At 46.5% G+C, this 25,117-nt stretch overlaps 1 protein-coding gene across 4 annotated transcripts in view; it reads right to left on the bottom strand.

Annotated features, from left to right (window-relative positions):
- Window positions 1-11,991, bottom strand: part of SH3BP5 (SH3 domain binding protein 5) — a 71,548-nt gene extending 59,557 nt beyond the window's left edge. Inside the window, exons 1-3 of one of the 4 annotated variants that reach the window (XM_070238129.1) lie at window positions 11,780-11,991; window positions 10,847-11,321; window positions 9,041-9,103 (exon numbers count right to left, since the gene is read on the bottom strand). In XM_070238129.1, the coding sequence (XP_070094230.1) occupies window positions 9,041-9,103; window positions 10,847-10,984 (201 nt within the window). In that variant the 5' untranslated portion in view covers window positions 10,985-11,321; window positions 11,780-11,991. Of the gene's footprint in view, window positions 1-9,013; window positions 9,104-10,846; window positions 11,454-11,543; window positions 11,752-11,779 lie in introns of those variants that run through there. The other 3 variants (XM_070238130.1, XM_001917851.5, XM_014731856.3) reach the window with 3 other exon arrangements.
- Between the last annotated feature and the right edge of the window lie 13,126 nt (window positions 11,992-25,117).

Here is a 25,117-nt window from a genome sequence, read left to right as displayed (position 1 = left end):
TTTAACCGCTGCGCCACCGGGCCGGCCCAGCCCCCAATCACCAGCATTCTTAGCCACTACCAATAACCACTAGTAACATCTGAGGGTACATTTTTCCAGATCCATGCTGCTCAAACTATGGGGTAATGGATCTTTTCTCCCCCAACCCACTACAAATCAACACTTCCGTAGAATACAATAAAAATACGCTGTGAAATGCCATTTGGATGTCACAGCAATGTCAAATTGCTGAAAAAGGTTTCTAAAGAGTCTCAATTTACGTATTTACTTTACTTCAATTCATTACAAGCAGTTCATAGTCTGTGCACCACACTATGAATCACTCTGTTCTAGACCTTTTTTCTCTCATATGCACATATTCTTTACTGCATGTATATATGATTTTACATTACTCTACATGCATAGTCGTTTTATACATACTTTATAGTTTTTTTGTTCATTTTTTTGCTGAGGAAGATTCGCCCTGAGCTAACCTCTTTGCCAATCTTCCTCCATTTTCTATGTGGGACACTACCACAGCACATCTAGTGAGTGGATTGGGCCACACCCAGGATCCAAGGATCCATACACACAAACTCAGGCCGCCAAAGTGGAGCGCTGGGAACTTTAACCACAGGCCACTGGGCCAGGCCCCATACCTTATAGTTTTATTACCTAATTCTTTTTCCACCAAACAGATTATAGCCATTTGTCTATATCCACAAACGCCATCCTTTTTTAATGTGAAAGGCCACTCCCAAAACCCTAGCATCTCCAAACAAGGCAGAATCTTTCACCTTCATGAGCTACGACCTCTGTACGTGAGGGACTTCAGGGAGGGGACGGAGAACACAGGCCATGCTTTACCTGTGTCACAACTGTGTCCAGAGTCAGCCCTGTCGAAGAACAGCTTGGGGACAAATGCAATCCCAGAGCAGACGCTACAGTAAGGGGACCTGCCTATTTTGCAGGACACTGTGTGTGACAATGACAAGAGCCAGGAGTCCACAAGGGTGTTTGAGTCTAACCACAAACTAACATCCACTCTTTCCAACATTCATGGTACCCGTGTGCAGGCACTGTGTCAGATGCGGCGGCACAGAGAGGGGAACCTCGGCCCCTCCCTCCTGGGGCCGCGTCTAGTAGGGGAGCCAGACAAATAAACGAATGACGGGAATATAGACTGATGAATATGCATGAGACAGGTGGTGCTGGTTAAGACAGCCTCCCGGGCCCTGCCCCCAGAGATTCTCATACACTAGGTCTGGGTGGGGCCCAGGACTCTGCAATTCTAACAAATTCCTAGTCTTGCCAGGCTGTGGGTGCACACTTCGCTGGACGTTGATGGCACTGCTCTAGAGCGGTGGTTCACAGCCAGGGGCAATTTTGCACCCCAGGGGACACTTACAAGTCTGGAGATATGTTTGGTTCTCACAAGTGGTGTGGGGGTGCTGTCATTGGCATCTAGTGAGTAGATGCTGCTAAACCTCCTATGATGCAGAGCACAGCACCCCACAGTAAAGAATTACCGGCCCACTATGTCAACAGAGTGAAAGTTGAGCAACTGCTCTAGAGCAAGACTCTGGAACTCTCTGTGCCTCAGCTTTGTTATCAGCAAAATAGGGACGATATTATCTATCTCATAGAGGTGTTCTGAGGATTCAGTGAGTTTATATCCACAAAGTGCTTGGAACAGCCTGGCACACAGTAGGCACTCATTATCATCATTAGCAGTCATTACTGTTGAAGGGCAGTTAGGAGCCAAAACAGGCAGGAAAACTAGTCCAGAATGGACACAAGGCATTCCAGCATGGCCCTCACCTGCCCTGCTCCAGTAACAGCACCAATGACATTTATTGATGGCTCACTATGCACCATCATTGGGATGAGGCCCAGAGACATTAAGTAATTGGCCCAAGGTCACACAGCCATGAAGGGGTAATCTGCTATTATTCATTCACTCAAATATCTATTGAGCACCTGTTATATGCCAAACAAATCCCAGGAGCAGACACACCCTAACAAAGCCAGGCTCTTGGAGAAACAAATTGATTTCTACATCCCAGCAGACCAGCCACAGAGCAAAGACTCCAGTGACTGCAAAGTCTATCCGGCTGTAATCCCGGCCTGACAAAGTCCTCTCTCCGGCCCTTTGCCCAGAGCCAGTCTCTGACAAAGAAATGTCATGCGGGTCCCGAGGGAGGAAAGCAGAACCACAGCCAGACCCTGTGGCGAACCTGGCTCCAACACACATCTCACAGGAGCCTTCTCTGCATGGGGCTCCTGGGGGTCCTCAGTGCTCCCTGCCAGCCCCATGCGCAGGCGGCTCTCCCTCACGCAGGCTGTGCAGTTATCAAAGCACCCCTCACACAGTATCTCCTCTTGTCCTCCAGGCCACCCAGTGACATGGGCAAGAATCACAACCCCAATTCACCAACGACGTGACTCAGGCTCCAAGGGGCCAAGCGCCCCTAGAAGTCAGCAGACCTCAGATTCTAACTCACCACCTGATGCCAAGGTCAGTCTGCCCTCCACCCTCCGCTTCCCCAAGCTTTGAGTTTTAGGTTTTTCTCTTCTCTGACTATAAAGTAATACAAATTCAGTGCAAATAACTCAGAAAATACAGAAAAGTATAAAGACAATAAATATCATTTATCTCTCACCAGATATAACAAGTGGTGTGTAACCTATTCCAGGCATTCTTATGCATATAAACATATTTTTTAGAATAGCACCATACTACACGCTCTTTTGGAACCTGCTTTTTTCCATTCAGATATCTTTTCATGTTAATAACAAGCTGTGCTGTCATTCTAAGGCCTAGACTCTATCAGCCATCGCCTGTGCATAGCATTCATTTATTTAACCAATCCCCTATTGACAGTTATTTAGATTTATAACTTCCCAACATTTTTAAACAATGCTGCAATGAACATTACTGGACCTATGTCCTTGTCCAGTTATTCCCTTAGGATAAGTTCTTACAATTGCTGGGTTAAAAGTTACTGTCCCTTGACATCCCAACAGCCAGGCAGGGGGACCATCACTGAAGCAGGAAGCCCGAAGTCCCACCATTCTGACGGCCAAACCTCAGGTCCCAGCTGTGGGGACAGCAGCAGCCCCAGCTCAGGTCACTCAGAAGCACCCAGAAAAGACCTCAAGTGCATTTATCTTTACAACCAGCCAATGGCCGAGGCGGCCCATCACTGCTCAAGCTGCAGGTGATGTCTGTACCGTCAGCTCTCTTCCTCCTCCACTTCTAGGCTGCTCCGGATATTAACCGACCCTCCCACGTGACTTGGGGTCTCCAGGCCTCAACTCCGAGGCCTCCTATTCCACAAAGCTTCCCCTGGCTCCCAAAGGACCTGCATGTCCTTGTCACTGCATAACTGCACGCCTGAAGCCAGGAGACGCCAAGCTCTGCGAGGGCGAGGACTGTGGCTGAGGGTGGCTGAGGGCCCCGCACAGGAGTCAGCCCACAGGAGGGGCTCAGCGTTTATTACGTCGATGTTTACTTAAACCACATCTCACCTGGGTACAAAGAGGTCAGGGCCCTCCCAGCCCAGACGGGGCAGCCTGCCACCAGGCCTGGAATTTGGTGCTAGCTTCAAGGAACAGTTACTCCTCACTTCCCCTCGTCCATTTATCACTTCACACGTTCCCTAGCGCTGTCTCCAAAACACAGCGGATGTCTTACACGGCCTTCCCCTAGTGCGCATCCATTCACACCACATACACACATATATACACACACACATACACACACACACACAGATCTTGAAGGACAAAGTCTAAGATGTGACACTATCCTTTCAGAAATGAATTTCTTTCTTCTCCTGACTTGTGTTAATAATTCATGAGAGGGAGGCCTGGCTGCCTCCAAATTCACCCCCACCTTCCCTCTCCTACCCAACCCCTGTCCCCCCAGTTTCCAAGCTCAAAACAGTATTTTTTTAAAAAAAAAAAAAAGAGAGAGAAAATGTTTGCTGGTTTCTGGAGGGAGTACAAGGCAGATTCTGGGTACAGGCCTTACGCAAGTTTGGGGAACACAGATGTCCAGAATCTAATACTTTTCTAAACAAGTCTGCCCAGAAACCATCCCCACCCAAGCAGTGAGGGAAAGAGCATGAACATTTACAATTAACTGCTCCTGCCTCCCTGGGGAAGGGCGGTCTGAAGAAGCCAGCTTTTGATTACTCGGAAAAGCTGTGTGTGGGTGGCTCGGCCTGGCCATGTCCTTCCCCCTCTCTGACCATTGCACAGCCCTGGGACAGCGCGCCTTCAGGGCAAGCACGGGAAATCACAAAAACACTACACATCAGGGTTACAAATAAGTAATTGGCATGGGATATTGCAACTCTTGATCACAATGAGATTTAGAAATCCCATGTTGCATCTTTTTTTAACAAACATTTGAAAAAAGATAGTTCTATATAATGTGCATTGTAAAATTACATCAGCACAGTTGCTTGCATTGCCTCACCTGCGAGGGCTGTCACACAGTGAATGACCCATTTCTCTGACTCGCTCCTTCTCCTCTCTCCATCGCTCACCCCACCCCCAGCACATCGGTCCCCTCTGGCTGCTCCTCAGCCAGGCCAAGCCCCACTCCCAGCTTAGCACTGGCTGTTCTCTCTGGCTGAAATGCTCTTCCCCCACACGGCCCCGAGGCTCACTGTCTCCAGACAGGCTTTCAGAGAGCCTTTCCTGCCCACTGTACATAACACTGCAACCCCCTCCCTCGCCTCGGCCCCAAATACCCACATTGCCCAGCTCCCTCTTGCCTTGCTTTTCTCCCCAGCACACATCGCCAGCAACCTACTGCATATTTTAGTTGTTTATTGAATTTCCTCCCGCTCCATGAGGTAAGGGTCAGGAGAACAGTGAGCTCTGTCCCCTCTTCACTGCCCTCTCCCCGTCACCTAACACTGCCCTTAGCACATAGCTGGTGCTCAAAAAATACTCCGGAATTAATAATTGAAGCTGACTAATCAATGTGTCTGTGGGAAAACACACCCACTTTCTTAATTTTAAACCTCAGGCTTATATCCAAGGGTCTCTCTGGTAGAAAGGTTACTGCTTGCACAGCTTGTAAAGCCTGGCTCTCTTGACATAAATCAGAGGGCAAAGCAGACATAACACTATTCAAACAAGGTCAGAGGCGAACCGAGGCTGCAGGAAGAGGCAGACATCCAAGTGACGACACGGCAGGCGGCTGGCATCCATTGGCCCTTTGGTAATCTCCTATTTACACGGCCGAGACATGGAATGGGATCCTAAAGGTGACTCCCAGGCATGCACCTCGGGCCACAGCTCCCCAGAGACAACCGCACCACGGTCTACAAGCCAAGCAGCAGCCGCCACAGACCTGGTCACCAATTTCTTTAGTCGGACTCAGACAACGTCAGGGGGCCACTGGGCACTCCGGATCATGATCAAAAGGGAAAGGAAACGCCAGCCGCAAAAGACCCTCCCTAGAGGCTCCGAAATCACACACGGTCGATTCTCATTATGTGTGGATCCTCCATATTTGTGAATTTGCCTACTCACTAACGTTTATCTCTAACTCCAAAATCAATACTCGTGGCGCTTCTACAGCCATTCGTGGATATGCACAACGTGGCAAAAAAATGTGAGTCACCCAACGTGCACATTCCCAGCTGAGGGTGAAGGACGCGACGCTCTGCCTCTTGTTTCAGCGCTCATCCTGTAAACAAGGTCCTTACACGGTCCACTTACTGCCACGGTTTTTGCATTTCTGCACCTGTTGGTGGTGGTTCTGCTGTTTAAAATGGCCTCCAAGCCCAGTGCTGAAGTGCTGCCCAGTGTCCCCAAGCCCAAAAAGGCTGTGATGTGCCTTGTGGAGAAAATGTGTGCTAGGTGGGCTCCGTTCAGGCAGGAATCACAGTGCTGCTGCCCGTGAGTTCAACGTTCATGAATCAAGAATATATAGTAAATAAGGTGTCTTTAAACAGAAACACACATAAAACAAGGCTATGTGTTGATTGGTTGGTGAAAATGTTGTAACCAGAGGCTCACAGGAACCTAAGGTTTCTACATTTCCCCCTGGGAGCAATGGTTCAGTATTCACTAATTCAATGTTCACGGTGACTTTATAGAAAACAACTACCACGAACAATGAGAATTGACTGTATATTATAATGGCTGTTTCCTGTCCCACATCCTCTGGCACGCTCTCCTCATCCACCCCCACGGCTCTCTCCATCTGCTACTCTCTGCACAAGGCCACTCTTACTCTGCAGGCTTCTGCTCAGGTGTCTTCTGGGGACTCCTCTCCCAGAGCCCCATCACATCGCTCTTTTATTGTAGTTATTACAATTAGTAATCAGTGCCCCTCCACCCCTCACCCCCGACTAAAACGAAAACTTCCTGAGGACAAGGCCTTTGTCTGTGTTGCTCACCCACATATCTGCAGTGGCCCAGAATGCCTGACACAAGGGTGGTACCCAGTGCCTGGCTGAAGGAACACAGCCCACCGTAGGCACAGACACCATCCTCACCTCCAGGCTCCAGCAGCATGACAAGCGTCCAGACAGCCTGCACAGAGGGTCAAATCCCACCGCTCCTTTGTGAGTTTGACCGGAAACACCTATTAGACCTGGGCTGCCCGCTGCCAATGTGCGGCTACTGAGCACTGGAAATGTGACCAGTCCAAATTGAGATGCTCTTCAGGTGTAAAATATGCATGAGATTCTGAAGACTTAGTACAAAAATACGTGTAAAATATCTCATTAGTGATTTTTTTATATCGATTCCATGCTGAAATTTTACTATCTTGGACATTCTGGGTTAAAGAAAATAGGTTAAAATTAACGTCAGCTATATCGTTTTACTTTTCAACGTGGCTACGAGGGAAGAGTTTTAGTGACTTACGTAGCCTGCACTATATTTCTATGACTCCATCTTGGTTATAATAATACCATGTAAGGGTCAGCCACCCAACACAAGCCAGCCCTGACCACCTCTCTTTGCTGCCACCAAGTGCTCTCCAGAGCAAGGCAGGAAACACCTGTCCCGTGGCTTCCTGCAACACACAAATACCTAAGTGTATTCAGAAATTGGGGCAAAAAAGAGTTTACCAGATGAACCAATTTTACCCTCAGAAGGTAAGCACTACCAGAACAGTGACCAGCATACGGTAGGCATACAAATATTTGTTGAATGAATAAACCAATCCTTTGCAAAAAAAAAGCAACAACCCACAAAAGACTATTTCCAACTTGTCTATTCATATTTGGGATGGTAGAATACGAGAGCCGGAGGGGACATGAAAAAGGATGGGGCTCTGCCACACCATCGAACGTGAGACACTGCGCCTCCTCGCCCTCACCCGGAGAAGAGGTGGTCCCTGCCTTCCCTACCTTCCAGGCCCACGCTGTCCAGCAGAACTTTCTACAGTGATGGAAGAATTCCCCGCTCTGTCCAATATGGTGGCTATTGAGCTTTTTTGTTTTAAAGATTGGCACCTGAGCTAACAACTGTTGCCAATCTTTTTTTTTCTTCTCCCCAAAGCCCCCCAGTACACAGTTGTATATTCTAGCTGTAGGTCCCTCTGGTGGTGCTATGTAGGATGCCACCTCAGCATGGCTTGATGAGCAGTGCCATGTCTGTGCCCAGGATCCGAACTGGCGAAACCCTAGGCCGCCAAAGTGCAGCATAAGAACTTAACCACTGGGCCATGGGGCCAGCCCCAACTACTGAGCTCTTGAAATGTGGCTACTAGAACTGAATTTTTAATCTTATTTAAATTTAATTAATTTAAATTCAAATAGCCACATGGGGCTAGAGGCTGCCATATTGGACAGCCCAGCTCTAGGCTGGTGTGACAAAATGGAAGGAGATAAAGCCTATAAAAACACTTTGTAAACTCTAATCCCTATAGAAATGGTAGAGTTTTTGTCATTGTTCTTTAGTGTATTAGAAATCTGAGATTCTGAGAGATTTCAATTGCCCAACAGAGAGACTCGATTCATCTGTGTTATCAACACACAGATTATACTTCAGTTGGGGGAGAAGGGCAGCCAGTGTTCATGGATACCTACAACCAAAAGAGAGGGGTTGGCATAACCCTTCACACACAGCCCAGCACAAGAAGCTTTCAATCCCCACTGCCATATCTACATTTGGTACCTCCAGGGCCTGGTCAAACAGCCACAAATCAAGGATGCCAGAGTGCTGATGGTATTCTCCTATCACCATACCCTCACTCCAGGGACCAGATGTTTCCTGCCCTTCCTGCTGACCTTCCCTGCTATTTCTTCTGCTACAGAAACAGGTCCTGCCAACAGCTCCTGCATTCCTTCAGCTCTCTGACAGAGTCATTCCCAGGCTCTCAGACAGACGCCGGGGTTGTTCAAATTTGCCGATGGGGTAAAACCAACCACTACTGAAAAGGGATGGGGACTAATTGGTAGCTGTGAAGAAGGCTAATCTGTTTACCCTCAGGTTGAAAGATGCTCAGGAAACTCAAATCAACGTCTAGTCTCCCAAGATTTTGCCCAGCAGGAAAGCCCTTCTCAGTCTAAACAGCTTTTCGTTACCATTAAGATAATTATATTCTACACACAAGCAGACAATAAAGAAATGAGCAGGGAGGTGGGAAGGGGAAAATTATTAGGGCAGGAAAGGCAAAAAAGGAGTAAGGCTGAGGAAACACACAATGCTTCCAAGCCCCAATGCAAGGAACCGCCCTAAAAGACTTAGATTTTTATGAGCTCATTCATTCTTCTCCACTAACGAGTTCAGCTCATTTTCCCCTCGTCCTTCCAGCTTTTCCACAGACACATTAACTGGAGGTCTTATGCGTGTGTAAAGCTCTTGCTTTTCGGCCTGATGGAGCTTCCATGATGAAAAACATGTGAAATTGGATCCACATGTGCTCCACCCACAAGCCAGGCCCCGTGGTGTATTTTATTCTGTCAGACAGCAGGCTGATGCTCAACTTTGAGGAGGGGACGCCAGCTATTAAAACAAAAGTAACCAGCTTGGTGTCGGCGGGACGGCACCACCTCACCAAGAACAGGGCCTCGGCTTTCTGTACCTCAAGTTCAGTCTCCCGTCTGTTGATGTCATCCGTGGACTGATTTAACTTCTCCAGTTCTCCCTAATGAAGAAAAGAGGGAGAAAAAATGATTTAAGGGATTCATCTTTTGTTTCCCTATGAGTCAGTCCATTACCTGCAAAATGACTCCAGCACAATTTGTAGGAAGAGGGACGAGTCAGATGATTCCCAAGGAAGACAGTTAAGCCTTGGCTAGAAGAGCAAATGAATGCCAGCATCTCTGAAGCCTTTTTCTTGATGGTGTCCCTTCTGAAAATGTCTTAAGGTCCTAGGAACTTGTCTTTCCTTAGAATGTCAACTATTTATTCCAGGTACATGCCTTCAGGTAAACCCATCTGTTACAAATGGTTTAGCGGGCAAATCAAAACAGCGCCTTCCGCCATAGAGCAAGGACTTTGCAGAAAAAGACAATGAAAGCAAATAAACAAGGCCAAGCCAAAAGTATAAACCTAGGGAAATTATTTCAGTCAAGGGCAGAATTCTGGCATTGACTGATCAGCGGTTGAGTATTTTTCTATAGAGATGACAGTCGTTTCAAACTGCCTATTATTCAACCTACCTAGCTGGTTTTTTTTAATTTAAAAAAAAACAAACTAGCTTTAATCCTGATCTTTTAAATAAACATTTACAAACTGACATTTTGTAAAAAGTACCCAGCATGAAGTTAACTCATTTTACTCTACAAAACAAAGGGTCTTGTTAACAGAATTCCTGTACCAACAAGATTTAGTAGTCCAAATTGATGATTTTAAATAGAATTCCTAATGCAAAGATTTTTCCATCTGATCTTTATCTTGCTAATCTGCCAAAACAATGCATTTAAACAGCAACAGCTGAGTTAAATGAGCTTTTAATTGATCTGAAAAACCAATTAGGGCTCCAGAAATTGCAGAGCATGCTGAAAAGCAATATATATATATAATCTTTCTTTTTAATGATTTATAGAAAAGGTAGAAAAATGAGTCTTGGAAAATGGATTTGCTTTGCTTTTCGCTTCGAGGGTGAAGAGGTTAAACTGTCACTTCCAGATCTCGGCTTGGAAATTGTTTTTTAATCATCTCCCTTAGAAATGGAGGCACAGAAAGCCAGGCCAATCACCTCGCCTTCTCCCCACGTCAGCTCTGCCCATCAGTTGTCCTCGATTTCTGTTCACAGCCGACCACGTAACAAGGAAAAGCTATGTTTTAAACCATTTGGGGCCAAGCGGAGGTTTGAGCCAGTGGTGACAATAAACCCTTCAGTTTGCTAACAATGAATCAGAGGAGGAGGAAGATGGTTCAGGCCGGGCACCTCCGCCAGGTGAGGACTTCAAACCCAGGGCACCAGTGCCAGCCCACGCTGCAAGGGCGGACAACGCCCACCCCCCGGGCTCGCCGACCCGCCCACCGGGTCCGGCGCCCACGCGGGCCGGCCGACCCCACCTCCCGGGGCCAGGAGGCCGTGCAATGCCTGCGGCGCCGCGAGCCTGGCCGGGGGTACCCCGATACCCGCATGGCGCCCCCGCCCCCTTTTTCCCTTTGTTGCACATCCGCCCGAACCGCTGGGCACGCTGCGACGACCCTCGGATCCTGCCAAGGATCTGCGAGTGGGATTCCCGCAACAGAGTCAGGCAGCGTCCACGCGGGCACTGCAGCGTCCCCAGGAACCAGGTGAAACCGAGTATTAACCCTCTCTTCTCGCCCCCAGATCTACGTGGCCACCCTGTCCCCTGGACCGCAGGCACTGGGGGGCTGCAAGGCAGGTTAAGAGTAGATGCCGGGCTCCGGGCGCCCCCGCGCGCTCTACCTGGATCCGGGGGTCCACTTCTTCTTCCTCCTCCAGCCCCTGCTCCATCCCCTCTTCCTCCTCCTCCTCCAAGTCCCGGGTAGACGGCACAAGCTCAGCCGGCTCCTCCGAGCGGCCCCGCTTCAGCGCCGCGTCCATGCGGGCAGCCGGAATGCGCACCGCGCCGGGGACTTCGGAGCGTCCGGAGGGGTGGCGACCGCCGCAGGCTCGCCCGGAACCGTCTCGCCACCGCCGGACGCGGTCGGGGGCGCCGGGGCCGACACCCGGGAGGCGCCGCTCGCCGCTGCGGATCCCTCCGGCCCAGGCGGAGCGGAGGAAATGGGCGCGGCCGCCCCCTTTCTGCAGCGGCTGTCAGCGCAACGGCGCCCGCTCCGCCCTCGTCCCGCGGGGCCGCCCTCCGCGCGCCTCTGACTGTTCCCCGGCCGGTCCGGTTACCCAGGTCTCCGTCACGAAAACCCCAGCTCTCCGAAATCCTCTAGGGGGTGAAACAGGAGAGCCCTCACCGCTTGTTAACTTAGCAGCCCGAATATATCACAAACTACCCAACACTGGCCACCAGCCCTCTGGGCAGCTTTCTCCTTCCCTTCTCAATCAAGGCAAGTTGACTGTATGGAAGGAAAGTTTGGGGTATTTCCACTCTCTGAAGTCACCTCTAGAAGCCTGTACTCAGTGACCCTGGACCAGTTTCCAGACTCACCCAAACCTCTGTGTGCACGTTTCTCCCTTTGGTTGAATCTTGGCAATTGTGTGTATGTACTTGAAGATTTCCCCAGAAAAGGGAACTGTAACATGCTCATCACGTTGAGACAAAGAGCAAAAAGAGGAGCCAGCGGCAGCTCCAGGCAGGCATTCTTTGTCCGAAGGCCGTGGCCCGCGCTGGGCAAAGCTCCCTCCCCAAACAGCTGTGCTTTCATTGTTGTGGGATGGTCCTACCTGAACAGCCAGGGAGCATGAAAAATCATGGATCAGTGATGTGGATGGGTGGGTACAGCCCTTTCAAGGAGGCACTAAGTGTTACCCTTGTTAATGGGCACACCATGTCCAAGGGTTTATGAACTGGTGAGATTTCCTGCCCACGTTGAGCAAGTAGAAAGACAGAGCTTGCCTGGCAAACTCAACATCACTACAGGGCAAGGAACGAAGGGGCATGTCTGTGTCAGGACCACTGTGATGTCAGGAGAGGGCAAGGTCAGATGACCTTAGCAAAGCAGGCAAGGACATTGCCACTGGCCACTGCTAATGTCTCCTTCAGTACAAAAATGCAGAAAGCGTACACTGCTACACAGAGGCTTGTGGCCCCTGGCTCTGTGAGTTTGGAGCACAAGCTTGCTTGAGAAAGGAGCTTCCTTCTGAGAGCCTGTGGTTAAAGCCACCTTGAAAACCTGCTGCTGATGGTTTTATCAGATGCTAACTTGGCGGGTTACTCCTTGGCCAAGGTTCCCTTCACACACTGGCACAGTGGTCCACTGTCAAAAGAGATTTGTCGTGTCTCCTGGATGTGATACAGGTGTACACCATAGGTTTGTTTCTGAAAGGTCACACCTGTTCATTGTTCTTTAAATTAAGGGAGAGTCAGCAATTCTTTAAGAGATGTTCTGAAGCTCCTTGCTAAAGACAGTGGCTTTTGATTTTCCAGTGATGGATGAAGGCAGGGACAAGGTGGTTATTAGGGGTCACTTTGGGACACAAGAGTCACCATTGTTTCTCTCAATTCTCAATGGGAATTGAGCCTATAACTGAGCAGGTTCAGCCTGGCTGTGAAAACACTGAGAGACTGAGGTGAAAAACCAGAAGTGTGAGGTCAGCCCGGGCTCTAAACGCTTCTGAGCTGGTGGAACCCCATCCTCATCATTCTTAACAAACTCCAAAATACATTTCTATTTAAACTTAGATCTGAGAGCAATAGAGTGGTTCAAAATGCTTCCATGGGATGCACGGAAATGCTCTAGAACATGAGTTCAGATTTTTGTTGTCTCATTTTTAGGAAACCTGTCCAGCTATAGTTTCAATCTCGATAGTGTTATGAAGTTAAAATGAGGAAAGTAAATAAACCACAGCAGTATGATATATTTTCTAGTGGTACATATATATGCACATAAATGCATAGAACAACGTCTGGAAGGAAGGCTTCAAACCCAGCAAAGAGTGGCTACCCCTGGGAAAGCAGGGGAGGGAGGGGCCCAGGATTGACTAGGATGGTCAAAGGGAACTTCTAATCTCTCAAAGTGTTTTCATTTTTGACAAGGAGGATGTATTTATAATTATTTGTGTAATTTAAAAATAAATTGAAAATAATACGTACTGTATTAATATTTTATTGCTGTGTAACAAATCACCACAAATTTAGCAGCTTAAAACAACACAATTATCATCTCACAGTTGTGTAGGTCTGAAGGTCCAGCACGGTGTGACTAGGTTCTCTGCTCTGGGTCCCCGAGGCTGAATCAGGGAGTCAGCCAGGCACCGTTGCTTTCTGGAGGCTCTGAGGAAAACATCCTTCCAAGCTCATTCAGGTTATGGCTGAGTTCAGTTCCTTGTGGTTGTAGGACTGACGTCCCCATTTCCTTGCTGACTGTCAGCCAGGGGCCAATCTCGGCTGCTGGAGGCTGCTGGCATTCCTTGCCATATGACCCCCTCCACCTTCAAAGGCAGCAACAGAGAATCTCGCTTGTGTTGAATCCCTCTCACACTTCAGTCTCTTTTTCAGGAAGAGCCCAGTCCCTTTGAAGGGTTCACTTGATTAGGTCAGGTCTACCTAGAAAAGTCTCCCATTCTTAAAGCCAGCTGTGCCATATACATAACATAATCATAGAAGTGATTAGCCCATCATATTCACAAGTTCCTACAATAATATGAGAGTATACACCAGAGGGCAGGAAATGGGACAATCTTAAGATTTTGCCTACTGGATGTACTAAGAAGACAAGCCATGTAAGTGGCTTATAAACCAGGTAAATGCTTAATATTTATTTTAGCTGCCATGTTGCTCTGGAGCAGTGGCTCTAAAGGTCTGGGGTGGAGGGGCTGGCCCCGTGGCCAAGTGGTTAAGTTTGTGCGCTCCGCTGCAGGTGGCCTAATGTTTTGTTGGTTCGAATCCTGGGTGCAGACATGGCACTGCTCATCAAATCACGCTGAGGCAGCATCCCACATGCCACAACTAGAAGGACCCACAACAAAGAATATACAACTATGTACCGGGGGACTTTGGGGAGAAAAAGGAAAAAAAATAAAATCTTTAAAGGTCTGGGGTGGAGACTCTGGCAGGTCTTTAAGAACTTTCAGGATGCCCGTGAGATCAAAGTACTTTTGTACTAATACTAAGACGACATTTGCCTTTTTCACTCTCATTCTCTCATGAGTGTACCTTGGAGTTTTCCAGAAGCAGACACTTGATATCACCCCAGATTGAATGCAGAAGGTATGAGAATCCAGCTGCCGTCGATTAAGCCACACATCAAAGAGATTTGCAAAAATGTGAAACCATGCCCTTCTTCCCACCTGTCATTTAGTTTTGAAAACTATTTTATGTTTCATTTTGGAAACTATTTTTCACAAAATTATATTTATGTTATCATCAAACAATAAATTTATTGTTGTTATTTTTAGATGAGTTACTTAAAAATGTTTTTTAAATTCTGTTTTAATTTCTACACAGTAACTACTGGTAGATACAACCAAATGGACAACAGTTCTTTGGGATCTTCAAGCATTGACAAAAATATAAAGGAGTACTGGAAAGTTTGAGAACCACTGATTAAGAAGAAATGTATACTTTAGTGTGAATTATCCTTTTTTTATTCACATTTAAATGTTCCACTTCTGCCTTCACTCCAACAATACACACCCCCTCCCAGGAACCCTGCTGGCCATTGGCAGAGTATTTTGGGCACGGTACCTTTTTGCCCATTTTAAAAGACTTTAAATATAATTTAACAATGTTAAATAACGGAGGAGATGGTGGCCTTTCTGCGGTTATTTCCTAGGATCTATATTTTGTCAATTCCTATGAGGAACTTATCACCTAATTATAATGTTGCTCCTTTGGAGAAAACCGTCAACTTTATAACGCTCCGTCTGTGACATGGTTTCCAAGAACATGCCTCTGCTTTGCCAGGCATCCAGTGGGTCCCAAGTGGTGCAGGGCACACTTGTATCAAAGCTGCAATTTCTTGGCAGGACCTGAACTCATGGTGCATGGCATGGGCAATAGGGAGTGGCTGACATCTGCACAGAAGTCCTGAAGACGGCTTTGCTTGGAGCCCACACTTCCTGTTCCAGGGAATTTTACTATCTCCTTGCAGTGTGTGTAAGACCAGACACTCAGGGGAAATCCGCTGTGTGTGTTTGTTCCCTGCTCCACCACGTCTTCAGGCTGTAAATCTTCCCTGGTGAAGATCACAGCCTCTGTGCTGTCCCAGTTGCCATTTAAAACAGTGGGCTGAAACTTGGAGAGAAGGAGGAAAAAGGTATCTGGCAGGATGAGCCTATATTTACATATTCCTCTCTCACGGGTCCTTATTTGTCATGATCTGGTTTCTTTCGTGGGGTTACACTCAACCCCTCCTTTTGTAACCCCACCTCCTCACCAATGTCACACGTTTACAATCCAAGCCTCGCCCTCCGTGTTATAAAGCAAGCAGGTCTCCAGCAAACAGCCCTGCTCCTTATTTGGTCCACCCGTTGGAGCGGTGAGCATTTGGGGATGTTTCTATTTCTGTAGGTGTGGAGAGAAAGTTGGCTTTGTTTAAAAAACACTCACAGGACATCCTGCCATGTTCAAGCGGTGTCATTTTCCTGTCTTCAGGTGAACAGAGGGGTCTCCAATTGTGTCTAAAATGCTCCTTGGCCGTTTTTTTCCCTTAAACTTTTTTTCCAATTATTTTATTGAGGTCATATTGGCTTATAACATTGTGTAAATTTCAGGTGTACATTATATTTCAGTTTCTATGTAGGCTGCATCCTGTTCACCACCAATAGTCGAGTTTTTATCTGTCACCATATATATGTGCTCCTTTACCCATTTCACCCTTCCCCCATCCCCGTTCCCCTCTAGTAACCACTAATCTCCAAATCTATGTGTTTGTTTATTTTCCACATATGAGTGAATTCATGCAGCATGTCTTTCTCTGTCTGACTTATTTCACTTAGCATGATACCCTCAAGGTCCATCCATGTGGTCGCAAATGGCACAATTTTATCTTTTTTAATGGCTGAGTTGTATTCCGTTGTCTATATACCACATCTCTATCCATTCATCTGTTGATGGGCACTTGGATTGCTTACACGTCTCGGCTACTGTGAATAAAGCTGCAATGAACACAGGGGTGCATGCCTCTTTTTGAATTATTGATCTCATGTTCTTTGGATAAATACCCAGTAGTGGGATAGCTGCATCATATAGTATTTCTATTTTTCATTTTTTGAGGAATCTCCATACTGTTTTCCATAGTGGCTGCACCAGTTTGCATTCCCCCCAGCAATGTATGAGGGTCCCCTTTTCTCCACATCCTCTCCAACACCTGTCATTTTTTGTCTTGTTAATTATAGCCGTTCTGATGGGTGTGAGGCGATATCTCATCGTAGTTTTGATTTGCATTTCCCTCATGATTAGTGATGTTGAACATGTTTTCATGTGCCTATTGGCCATCTGTATATCTTCTTTGGAGAAATGTCTGTTCATATCCTCTGCCCATTTTTTGATTGGGTTGTTCATTTTTTTGTTGTTGAGTTGTATGAGTTCTATATATTTTGGAAATTAACCCTTGTCGGGTATATGATTTGCAAATATTTTCTCTCAGTTGGTGGGTTGTCTTTTCATTTTGTTCATGGTTTCCTTTGCTGTGCAGAATCTTTTTAGTCTGATACAGTCCCGTTTGTTTATTTTTTCTTTTGTTTCCCTTGCCTGAGTAGACGTGGTATTTGAAAAGTCACTGCTAAGACTGCTGTCAAACAGTGTACTGCCTACGTTTTCTTCTAGGAGTTTTATGGTGTCAGGTCTAACATTCAAGTCTAAACCATTTTGAGCTCCTTGGCCTTTTTTGTGAAAGGAGAAACTTTTCTTCTTCCCCCAAACTGGTGAAACTTCGGGAGTAGAAAATTGAGAGGAAGTGAGGCGATGTGCTGACTTCAGAGAACTTGAGTGAGTTTAGAGCAGAAAGGGGGAGAGTGCTGGCCTCTAACACAGGTGAAGGGAGCAGCGTTTCCCCTCCTGGCAACTGAAAAGGGCTGCCTTACACTCTGTGGCAACACAGAAGTTATCCCTCTGTTCTGCCTGCAAGGGCCAGGATGGGTCAACAGGGAAGCTGAAACTGGGCCTTGAATAATAAACAGAACTTCCACAAACAAGGGAGATGGTTTTGCCAAAGAAAGAAAGGGCTTCCCAGATAGGGTAAATAACACGAGGAAATCACGGAGGGGACAGACTGGTCAGGAAGAGCAAAGCAGGAGATCACCCGGACTTGGAACCCAGGAATGGATGGTGGGGAGTGGAAGGAGCAAGAGATGAAGCCTAGATGAAGTATAGTTTGGGGCAGGTCCTGAAGGGCTAAAAATTTTGGACTATAGACTGAAGAAAATGAGACACCATTCATTCATTTGTTCATTTATTCATCCAACGAATATTTATTGAGTATTTAACATGTTTTGGATACTGTGCCAGAAGTCAGGGGTACCACTACAAACAAAAGACATGAACTCCCTGCCATCAGGGAGCTTACATTCTAGTAGAAGGAGAGAGGGAATGTATGAATAAATGTATAATACGTCAGGGTGATCAGTGCTAAGGACAAAAATGAAGCCGGGAATGAAGAGAGAGATGAGGTGTGCAGGTGCTGTTCTGGGTCCGGCAAAGGCCGCTCTGAAAAGGGCACTTTGAGGCAAGACCTGAAAGAAATGAGAGAGCAAACCACACGGACCCCTGGGGGAGGATCTCTCCAGCGACTGAGGCTGCATGTGCAGAGGTCCTGAGACGGGAACATGCTCGCGGTGGGGGAGGGAAGGCAGAGATCAGTGTGGGTAGAACAGAGACAGCAAGGAGAGAACGAGGGAGACGACGTCAGAGGCCTGAGGTGGGTAGCCCACGGAGGGCCTTTCCATGGTAAGGAGTTTGGATTTTATCCGGAGTGATCATGTAATCTCTCCAGCTAATGTGTGGGAACTTGGCCGGGGACGCTGAGGAGCTGGGGGCAGAGGAGACACAAGGAGACACGGCGCTATATAAATCTGAAGCAGCAGTTAAAACTTAGGCAATATGACATGAAAATTCAGGCTTTTCTGCTTGGCAAGAGGCCAGAGGAGACATGAGGAGCAGCTGACCCCTTTCGAAAGGGCGTATGTTCTCAAGTTAACCCAAAGCCCTGTTGGCAGACCTGCTTCCACCAACACAAGTCACAACCCCACCCTCCGCAGCGCCCCGTGGTAGGGGGACAGGTGACGCAGGGAAGCTGGTTCCTTCTGCCTTCCTCCTGTTCTCTCTTCTCCTCCCACCGACCCCAAAAGATCATGGCATGTGGCAAGATGAGAGAGAATTTTAAAGAGGACCTCAAAGCCTTCAACAACACTTTTCGACTCCAGATGACTGGTTCTCAGAACTCAGGGAGCTATAGAAGCCAGTTCTTCGAAAGGGATCAAGGCCTCCACATTAACGAGGCGTCTGTTTAATTCCGTGCTTCAGTGACATCAGTGTGTTGCCAAATTGTCTTGCACTGTGTCTATTCCCCTCTAATGAAAACCTTTATTTGTGTCCTAAATTGAACTAAATTGACCCAGATGCATTACGGGCCAGAGTACTCAGAGAACCCAGGAAAGAGACTTTCAATGTTTATCTGGGGGCCTGGTGGACCTGCAGATATTTAAAATGGTGTGGGAATCCTGGAGACAGGAAAAGGGTTCCATTAAAAAGAAGAAAGAGGGCTCCATACACTGCAAACCAGTGAGCGTAACAGATGGCAGACACGATTCTTGAATGTATTTTAAACGGAAAAGGGTATTTCTGTGCCCCTGGAAGAAAAAGGATGGCTTACCGTGACCCAGCTTGGGTTAGCTAAGAGCAAATCATGTCAGCCTTGCCCTCATGTCCTTCTTCCACGGGTTTATTAGTCTAGCGAAGGAAGGAAATACACAAGACAGGAGATGTTCGTTGTTCAAACATAACTGGTACAGGAAAAGCCCACTTAAATAAATCCACTTATAAAGGAAACTAAAATTTCATATTAAATAGTGAAAAAAGGTTTTTAGTGAGACTTTACCATGCAAAATGAAACAAAATTATGAAAATGCTTTTTCTTCTATTTTAAAAACTATTTAGGGCTGCCCCAGTGATGTAGTGGTTAAGTTAGCACGCTCTGCTTCTGTGGCCCAAGTTCTCCAGTTCAGATCCTGGGCATGGACCTTCACACCACTCATCAAGCCATGCTGTGGCAGCATCCCACGTAGAAGAACTGGAAGGACTTACCACTAGGATATAAAACCATGTACAGGGCTTTGGGGAGAAAAAAAAAGAGGAAGAGTGGCAATAGATGTTAGCTCAGGGCCCATCTTCCTCACCAAAAAAGAAAAGAAAAGAAAAGAAAAGAAACTTAATTAGTTGAGAAATATTTACTGAGCATCTATTATGTGACAGCCTCTGGCAATGAAGATATAGCAGTGAACAAATTAGACAAGATGCCTGCCCTTACTGGGTTTATAGTCTAAGGGAAGACAAGAAAAAAATTTAAATACATAAATAAACAACTAGTTGCAGTTAGTGATAATGATAATTGCTATGAAGAAAAAAAAGTAGGATTACCAATGCAAGAAGGCTGGAGGGTGGAGGCTGGCTTAGATGGGAGAGGAAGCGGGCCTCTCTATGAATATGTACTTGACCTGCAATTTGACGATGAGGAGGCAGGCAGCCATGCTTTGAGGAAAGAGTGAACCTGACCCAGAGACCCTGAGGAGGGAGCCCGCTGGACAGCCCGTGTGGTAGCCGGAGGGTGAGCAAGGAAGACAGGGTGCTGCAATAAGGTGTGAGACGTGTGCCCAAGTCAGGAGACGGGCCTGGGAACCCACAGGAGAGAGTTTGGATTTTTTTTTATAAATCTGGTGAGAAGCCATTGGAGAGATTTAAGCTGAGGAACGATACGATCTGATTTAAACATTTAAAAGATGACTGTGGCTGCCATGTGGAAACAGGATGGCCGTGAAGGCAAGAGTAGGAGCAGGAACATCAGTGAAGAGGCTGTCCCAGGGGCCCTGGTGAGAGATGTGGCCACTGGGCTAGGTGCTGGTGGGGAGATGCAGTGGAGTCGATTCAGGATGTATTTTGAAGATAGGCCAGATAAAACGTGCTGTTCCATTAGCTGTGGGAGTGGGCAGGGTCAGAGCACCAAGAACGACTTGAGATTTTGACTTGAAAAATGGCTGAATGATGCTGCCATTTACTGAGCGAGGTAGGGAAGCCTTGAGGAACAGGTTTGAAACCAACGGGAGTGATTTTGGACACCTAAGTCCAAGAGGCTCTGAAACACCCAGGTGGAGATGTCAAGTAGACAGTAGGATATACAACTGAAGGCCAACTCCACACATGTAAATTTGAGAGTCAACTGCACGTAGATGATATTTAAAGCCAAGGGAGTGGATGAGATCACTTAGGAAAGGGAGATGCTGAAGGAGAAAGGACCAGGAGGAAGCTCTGGGGCACACTGACATCTAGAGGTTAGACCCCAGAGGAGAAGCCAGGTAAGAGTACAGCCGCCAGCTCGTTCTTAGAATAGCAACAACCACCCCAAAAATGACCAATTAACTGTCGAGGATTTTGGGGGGGACATATTTTTCTGATAAAACTGTAAGATCATATAGTAATATGAAATTCTATTAAGATTTGACTTTCACAGCGCAATCAAACAATATAACTTTGGCAAAAATATTTGAGATGTTTATTAATTTTCCCAGGAGTCTATGTCTCTTACCCCTTTGATGTTAAAATCACTCTCATTTGAGGTGTCTTTTTGGTCCTCATCCTCATAGATTTTCTCTGATCTAACACTGCCATTTCCTTGTTGTCAATGGCTCTGCAAATGATTAGGGCACTTCCCCAGAACTGCTTTCCTATTCTTGAAATCTTGCTTATTTTGCAAGACTGACAGTTTCACTTTGCCATGAATTTTTATATTATTTGCATTATGTTGTTGTAGCCTGACATCTGTAGAAAAAATAATGGACAAAGATTTTACCCAACAGACAGGCGCAGGAGCTTGGTTTTAAAAGAAAGCGATGTGTGTGTGTGGTCAGGTTTTAGGGATTAATTTTGTGTAATGATGATGCTAGCTGCCTATAATGGAGACCACTAGCTGTTCACCGAATCCATTCTCCCATTCTTTAAGCGCTTAGCTAAACAACATTTTCCTACCTACCACTTGGCTAGGTATGGCTTTGTTGACTAAGTGAGCAGCAGTGACATGCCATTTTCAGGCCTGTCCCACAAAAACTTCCCATGTTTGCTCCTTTATGCTCTTTCCTCTTCTGTGGCTGGATGTAGATTGACAATGAAGCCCTGGAGAATGGCAGATCCATGAGGTGGAAAGAACCTGGATCCCCCAGTGGCTGAATGGAGGAGAGTGCCCCCACCAACCTGAGTTCTCTGAAGTGTTGTTACCTAAGCTACAAATAAAATTCCCTTGTGTTTAGCCATTAAGCCTTTGGGTCTATTTGTTACTGTGGCTGAGCCTATCTTAAATAACCCATTGCTCCACTTAACTTCAAGAATGGGCTAATGAACACCCAGTAATGAGGAGCCCTTATATATTTCAGCAAGACACTTAGCTGGTATCGTGTGACTTCCTATAGACAAGCTGAGAAACGTGGGAGGTTGCTAGCCCGAGTCAGAGAAGTAGTGACTGACGAGACAACCAAACCTAAAGGCTAATGAATCACTATCCAACCACACACATCCCTTTGGGCTTGATTCTCAGCACTGTCCTTTTCAGCATCTGTAGCAATGACTCAGGTGACTATAGAGAAAGCACGCTTCTCAAACTTGCAGAAAACGCGATGCTAGAAATGGTACCCCGGATCACACAATCATGATTCACAAAGATCCTGGCATTGGATTTTCATTATATTGTTGTATCAAGACAGCTATAAAGAAAATAATTGACAAAGACTTTGACCCAATGGGCAGGGCCAAAGCTTGGCTTTCAAAGGAAGGGTCAGTGGGCCAAATAGAACATAGTGAAATTCACTGGGGGTAAATATAAGGTCCTGAACTTAATTTGAAATAAACTAGAATAAGATGGAGAAGACATGGCTCAAGATATCACATTTTTAAAAAAGACTTAGATGTTTTAGGCTGCATTACTAGAAGTATTGTGTCTAGATGAAGAGGTGATAATCTCACTTTTCTCCACTTAAGAGAGACTCCTTCCTGGAGTTTTGAAGTCAAGTGTTACACTAGACAGGAAATGTGTTCAGAGGAGAACACTCAAGACCGTGAAGGACAGGGACATGGATTTTAGTTTTATAAAATTAATTTTCTGTTGGTTGAGCTGATGCAATAGACAGTGAGTTCCTTGTCTCTGGAGGTGTTCAAACAAGTTAGACATATGAAATAACTGATATTCAGTTATTTTTGACCTACAAGAATAGTAATTTCATATGGTTCAACCTAACACTTGGTGGAAATGGTGGAGGGTGAGTCAAGCAATTGATGGTATTTTAAGAGCAAGTGACAGAAATACAACTCAAACTAGCTTAAGCAAAGGAAGAGAGGGGTGATAGTGGAGTGGGAGATGTATTGGTTCATGCAACTTAAAACTCCAAGGAAATTCTAGCTTCAAGTATCGCTAGATCCAGGAGTCTATCTCACCTGCTCCATCTCTCCTCCCTGCTCTCTTCTCTGTTGGCTCTGTTCCCAGACAGGCCTGCCCCTTGTGGTGGACAGTTGGGCACCAGCAGCTCCAGGCTTGAGTTAAACCAGTTTAACCACCTCAACCAAGAGTCTCTTCTCACCAGTAATTCTTGGGACTGACTCTTACTGAACTGACTTGGGTCACATGTCCATCTCTGACTCAGTAACTGAGGCTGGGTGGGTGGGACGTGAAAGGAGTAGAATTACTGGCTGGCTTGGCCTTTATTACAAGTTGATTCTGGAGTCCAAATGAGGGTAGGATGAGAAGAGAGGGGTTCAGCCACAGGAACTGAAGTAAAGAAAAGGTAACTTTCCAAAACAAACAAACAAAATGAAGCACTACAGACCCAACCTGAACGACGAAAAGGACCAGCCAAGCTAAGATCTGAGGGAGGTGTGTTCTAGGCAGACAGGGCAGCTGGTGCTGATGGAGGAATGAGCTAGGTGGGTTTGAGGAATAGAAAGAAGGAACTGTTTCAATTACCTATTAATGTAAAACAAAGCACTGAAGTTTACTGGCTTAAGGTAATAAGCATTTTATCTCTCACAGTTCTGTGACATGACCAGACTAAGCTAGGCAGTTCTCTGCTCCATGTGATTCTGGCTCACTGCAGTCTGGGATATCCAAGATGGCTCACTCACATGGCTGGCAGTTGATGCTGCAGGCTGGGGCTTGTCTGGGACTATGGCCCAGAACTTCTTGGTTCTCCTCCACATGGCTTCTCTGTGTGGCTTTTGTTTTCTCACAGTGTGCTGGCTGGAATCCAAGAGAGGAAGCAGAAGCTGCCAATCTTATTAAGGCTTCAGCTCAGAAGTCCTAGAACATCAATTCCACCACTTTCCGTTGGCCAAAGTAGTCATGAGGCCAGCATATGTAAAGTGTGTGACATTAGCGAATAGGATGGAAGGAACTGGTGGCAGCCCTATTGGAAGGCTATCTACACCAGCTGGTGTGCCTCAGCCATAGTGAAGGGCAGAGTGGTGTGTGATGGAGTTGAAAAGGTAGAAAAGGGCTGCCTCAGGGTCAGCAGTCTGTGACCCACAGGTAAATTCCAGCCCATTACCTGATTTTGTAAATAAAGTTTTATTGGAACACAGCCACATTTATTCGTTTCCCATATTGTCTAGGGCTGCTATCTTGCTACAATAGCAAGAACTGAATAGCTACAACACAGACCATATGGCTCCCAAAGCCTAAAATATTTACTATCTAGCCCTTTATAGAAAAGTTTGCTGACCCCCAGCTAAGTTATGGTGTGCCTTATAAGTCTTTTGAGGAATCTGAATTTTATTCTAAGTGATGGGAAGCCATTGGAGGATTTTAAACCACTGAACCACATCATCTGACTTCTGTTTTTAAAAGATCTGCTCTGGGAATGGATTATAAGAGAATAAGAGCAAAAACAGGGAGACTAGTAATGGCTATGGCAGTCATCCAGATGAGAGAAGAGAGAGGAGAAAACTGAGAGAAGGAGATGAATTTGGCACACGTATATGGAGAGGAAGCCCATGGGACTTGCTGAATCATTGGATATGGAGAAGAGAGAAAGAGGAATCAAGCCTGATTTCTAAGTTTTTGGTCTGAGCAACTGGATTAATGGTGGTCCCATTAACTGAAAAGAGAAAGACTGAGGGAGGAGCAAGTTGGGAGACAAGAGCATCACATACTAAGTTTGAGGTGTCTGTTAGGCATCGAAGAGGCAACGTCAAGTAAGCAGTTAAGTAGTTGAGTCTGGAGCTCAGAGTATAAATTTGAGAATCATCAGCCTGAAGAAATATCTCCAGGAGATTGGTGTGGAGAGAGCCCCAGGATGGGCAAAAACCAGAGGCTATCAGCAGCAAGGAAGTTAATAAAAGAGATTAAGGAGGAGTGGCTGGTAAGGCAGGAGGGTGCTGAGAGACTGTGGCTTCACGAAAGCCTGAATATTTCAAGCTGGAAGAAGTGGTCCACTGTGTTGAATGCTACTCAGGGAACAGAGAAGTGACGCCGAATTCAGGCTCTCTGAAACCTTGACCAGAGCAATTTCACTGGGTAGGGCGGACTGAAGGGTCCCCTGGAGAGTTTGAAGAAAACAGGGGATGTGGGCAAGTGGAGACAGCAAACATATAGAGTTGAGTAATTTTGCTGCAAAATGAACGAGTGAAAACCAGAGATGTCCACTCCAGGTTCATGGCCTTTAAAGTCCCTTTCAATTCTGAGGAGCTCTGACTCCACGAAGCACCTACTCTGTCCCAGCTCATTAATTGTCTGTGATGTGATGAGGAATCTCTTCCTGATGGCTCATTGGGAAGTTGGATGGAGCGCAACAGAGATCCATGCCTATAGTTTCAAGAAAAAACAAAATGAAAAAGAAAGATTGTGGCCTCAGAGAGGCAAGCGTAGATGT

This window comes from Equus caballus, chromosome 16 (assembly GCF_041296265.1).
Source record: "Equus caballus isolate H_3958 breed thoroughbred chromosome 16, TB-T2T, whole genome shotgun sequence".
Classification (NCBI taxonomy): Eukaryota; Metazoa; Chordata; class Mammalia; order Perissodactyla; family Equidae; genus Equus; species Equus caballus.
The sequence above is the reverse complement of the archived record's forward strand: the minus strand, read 5'-3'. Positions and strand labels throughout refer to the sequence as shown.